The sequence below is a fragment of the Atta colombica genome, unplaced genomic scaffold (genome assembly GCF_001594045.1).
Source record: "Atta colombica isolate Treedump-2 unplaced genomic scaffold, Acol1.0 scaffold41, whole genome shotgun sequence".
In the NCBI taxonomy this organism is placed as follows: domain Eukaryota; kingdom Metazoa; phylum Arthropoda; class Insecta; order Hymenoptera; family Formicidae; genus Atta; species Atta colombica.
Genome location: NW_017259520.1, coordinates 1,858,283 through 1,861,564, shown reverse-complemented (window position 1 = coordinate 1,861,564; position 3,282 = coordinate 1,858,283). Strand labels below are relative to the sequence as shown.

The following is a 3,282-nucleotide window of genomic DNA, read 5'->3' as shown; positions in this document are numbered from 1 at the left end:
ACTCTCGAATTCTCTTATAACATATTTAATCATAACTTATTAATAATATTTAACATGCGATTGTATACTAACATGGAATCCTTTCCATTTGATGACATATTGATATAAGTCGACACAAGTGTCGTTTTATGTTATTTATTATTCTCTGAATATCAAGAAGTATAGAATGATATCAACTTGTATTCGATTTGTGTCATCAAATGGAAAGCACCTATAATATTTATTAAATTATAATATTATAATGATTAAAATGAATTATAATTATAATGTTAATGCTAGAAAAATCTGAATAAAAAATTTTTATTTTAATTAAAATTCAAACTTATATATATATATTTTTTAAATATAGTAGAACTTATTCAAATATATTGAATGACAAAACAGTTTCGATAATCGAATGGTTTAGATATAGTAGAGGCTCATCAACTTTCTCTTTTATGTATAAATTTATGTGACAAAATATGAATTAATGATGTATAATCTAAAAGACCACACAATTCAGTTAAATAATTAGAGATAAATCAATAGTAATACTGTTAAGTATTACTATTGATTTATCTCTAATTATTTAAGTAGTAGTAGATAAATCAATAAGTAATACTGTTAAGTAATTAAAGATAAATTCTGCATTTACACTGAAATAAATGAGTTCAACATCGGATCTTGACTGAATGATTTAACTTAGAACTTCGTTCACGGACAATCGTCCATCTGTCTGTGCATATGTGAATGAGCAACCACTATACTTCGTCGGACATGCTTTTCCTTTGTATCATCGACGATCCAACTAGTAAGACACATGACGCCATGCCAAACGTTCCATGTGAAAGTTTCGCAGGTATAAATATATTTATATACGGTGTATACGCTGTCGTATTGTGTTGAAACGTACTATTTCATCTGTAGAAAACGATAATCTACCTAGTGTTATACTAAAAGAAAAAGTGCAATCCAAAAGTTTCTATCCGTTTATTGCCGATAACCGCAGCAAACTAGGTAAATTTGAAAAGTGTAAATCTTAACGTGTGATCGAACTGTTCGGAGTAAAATCACTCGAATTTTAGCACATACGCTTACAACAGATGTTGTACTATAAATTAAATTTGTTTCACAATATTTGAAAATTTTAGTTTATATGAAAATTTAAATGTAAATATTTTTGAACAATAGTAATTTATTTGTTAATTCCGTTAGGTTTATTTAAATTAGAATCGATCTATTTGGTTAAATTTGTTACAACCTAAAAAAATATAAATGAATAGAGAAATAGATCAAACACGAACAAAAAATACTACAAAAATAAGTAAGTCTAGATCAGGTATAGATTACGTATTTCTTGCTTAGCTCCCGGATCTATGCTCTGTTAAAAAATATTGAATCGTAACTACATTTCTCTTCAATTCTGTTAGTATTTCTTTTCAACTTAGAGAGAGATAGAGAGAGAGAGAGAGAGAGAGAGAGAGAGAGAGAGAGAACGACACAATTCAAAATACTTTACTCTTTATAAACGGATAGTAACAACTTCATAGAAAAGTGCAGTCTATTCTTATTATTATGTCTATGAAAAATAAAGCTAACGCGATATTTGAAATATTTTTAGCAAATACATCTGATATTTTTACAATTATATCTTCACATGTCTATCTATCTGCTAGCTGGGCTTTATCTTCAAATATGAATGTATATCTTTTAGATAACTATTCGAAATTGTTTCGGTATCTATTTGATAATACAAGAGTTTGATAATGATAAGGCAGTTCGTTCTTCTCTTTTCAAAATTTCAAATCAGTATATATGGCACTATAAATTTATGAAATTATATGTGAAATTAATAATTATTATAATAAATTCTATTAAATAGTAAAATATCATGGAGTATTTGCTTTTAAGTCTGTTCTTTATTAGTTAGACTTAGTATGCACTCACTTGTACTTAAAATGAAACAGATATATTTTTGAAATTTAGCGAAAGCGAGATAGAAAGCACAATTCAGCGTAGCGACAAAAAATAATTACATATCGCGAAAAATTGGCTATACTATTTATATATTTTTTTATGATTAAAAGAAGTTTAAGTGAATAAAAGAATTTAAGTAAAAAGAAATACTTTTACTTAAAGCTCGGGGAAAGAAAAGGAGATAATTCATAATCAATAATTTGCGATCATAATTTGCAGACATGTATAAATATGTAATTATAATAATTATTCATGTTGAAGCATTTTTTCACTCTTCTTATTATATATGTCTTATTATATATGTATAAATAAAAATATATAATTATGATAGAAAAAAGATATAATAATGAAAACGTCTGGCGTATAGAATTAAATAAACAATCGATTTGCGATTCTGTACTGATGACTGTAATGAATAAGCTGTTGGAATAGAATAGATAAAGTACAAAGTTCATTTCTTGTTGAAATCAAAGATAGACTTTGTGCATTCGCTTGATAAAATATCCATGCATATTAAATCCACAGAAAAAATAAAACACTACTTATAATTTCTAATAAAAAAACTAATTGACCTATGCTCAGGCTTCTACCAATGTAAGATTGACTTTATTTCTTTATTTCTCTCAATTCTTAGAACTAGAAAAAGATAAGAAGAAAAATAAATTGAATCGAAATTAAAGTTAATTTTACATTAGTGGCACTTGGACCTAGATCAAGTTTTTTATTTCTAGTAGTTTTTTATTTTTCTCTGTATTATCTAATAGAACCAGAACCTATACAGGTTAACTGAAACTGGTTTTCCGAAACTCTCTCTGATGATTTGAATTTTGATCGAAGATTTAGAAAGAAACATGGAAATTCTGGGCGTGAAATTTGCACCGTTAAACGTACCTCTGGAAAGAAGATTACAAACATTAATTGTTGCGATATGGATTTTTGTCACCGCTTTCGGAGATTTTTGGGGATATCTAATTACAATTTATCTTATATTCTACACAGAAACGATACGCTATTTTTTATTACTATATTTCCTCTGGATGTATTACGATTGGGACACTTGCCATAATGGTGGTAGAAGGTAAGGATACTATTCTAATTATAATAATCTCTTTATTTTTAATAATCGATAAATAAAAATCTTGATTCATTTGAAGATAATTATTTACAACAGAATAAATGAGTGCGTTCAATAAAACTGTTGCACAACGGTTTAATAATAAGTTGCAATATATTAAATATTCTGCTGAAAGTTTTTTGCTTTATAAATGCTAAAACGCATTTTTTACTAAAGAAAAGGTTAGATAAAGGTTAGATAAAGTGGTAACC

General features: G+C 26.9%; 1 protein-coding gene across 1 annotated transcript in view; it reads left to right on the top strand.

Moving 5' to 3' along the window:
- Positions 1–807: 807 nt before the first annotated feature.
- LOC108691149 (2-acylglycerol O-acyltransferase 2-B-like) overlaps positions 808–3,282 on the top strand; it is a 6,411-nt gene continuing 3,936 nt past the window's right edge. The window contains exons 1-2 of the mRNA XM_018198804.1: positions 808–838; positions 2,794–3,034. Of these exons, the coding sequence (XP_018054293.1) occupies positions 808–838; positions 2,794–3,034 (272 nt within the window). The remainder of the gene's footprint in view (positions 839–2,793; positions 3,035–3,282) is intronic.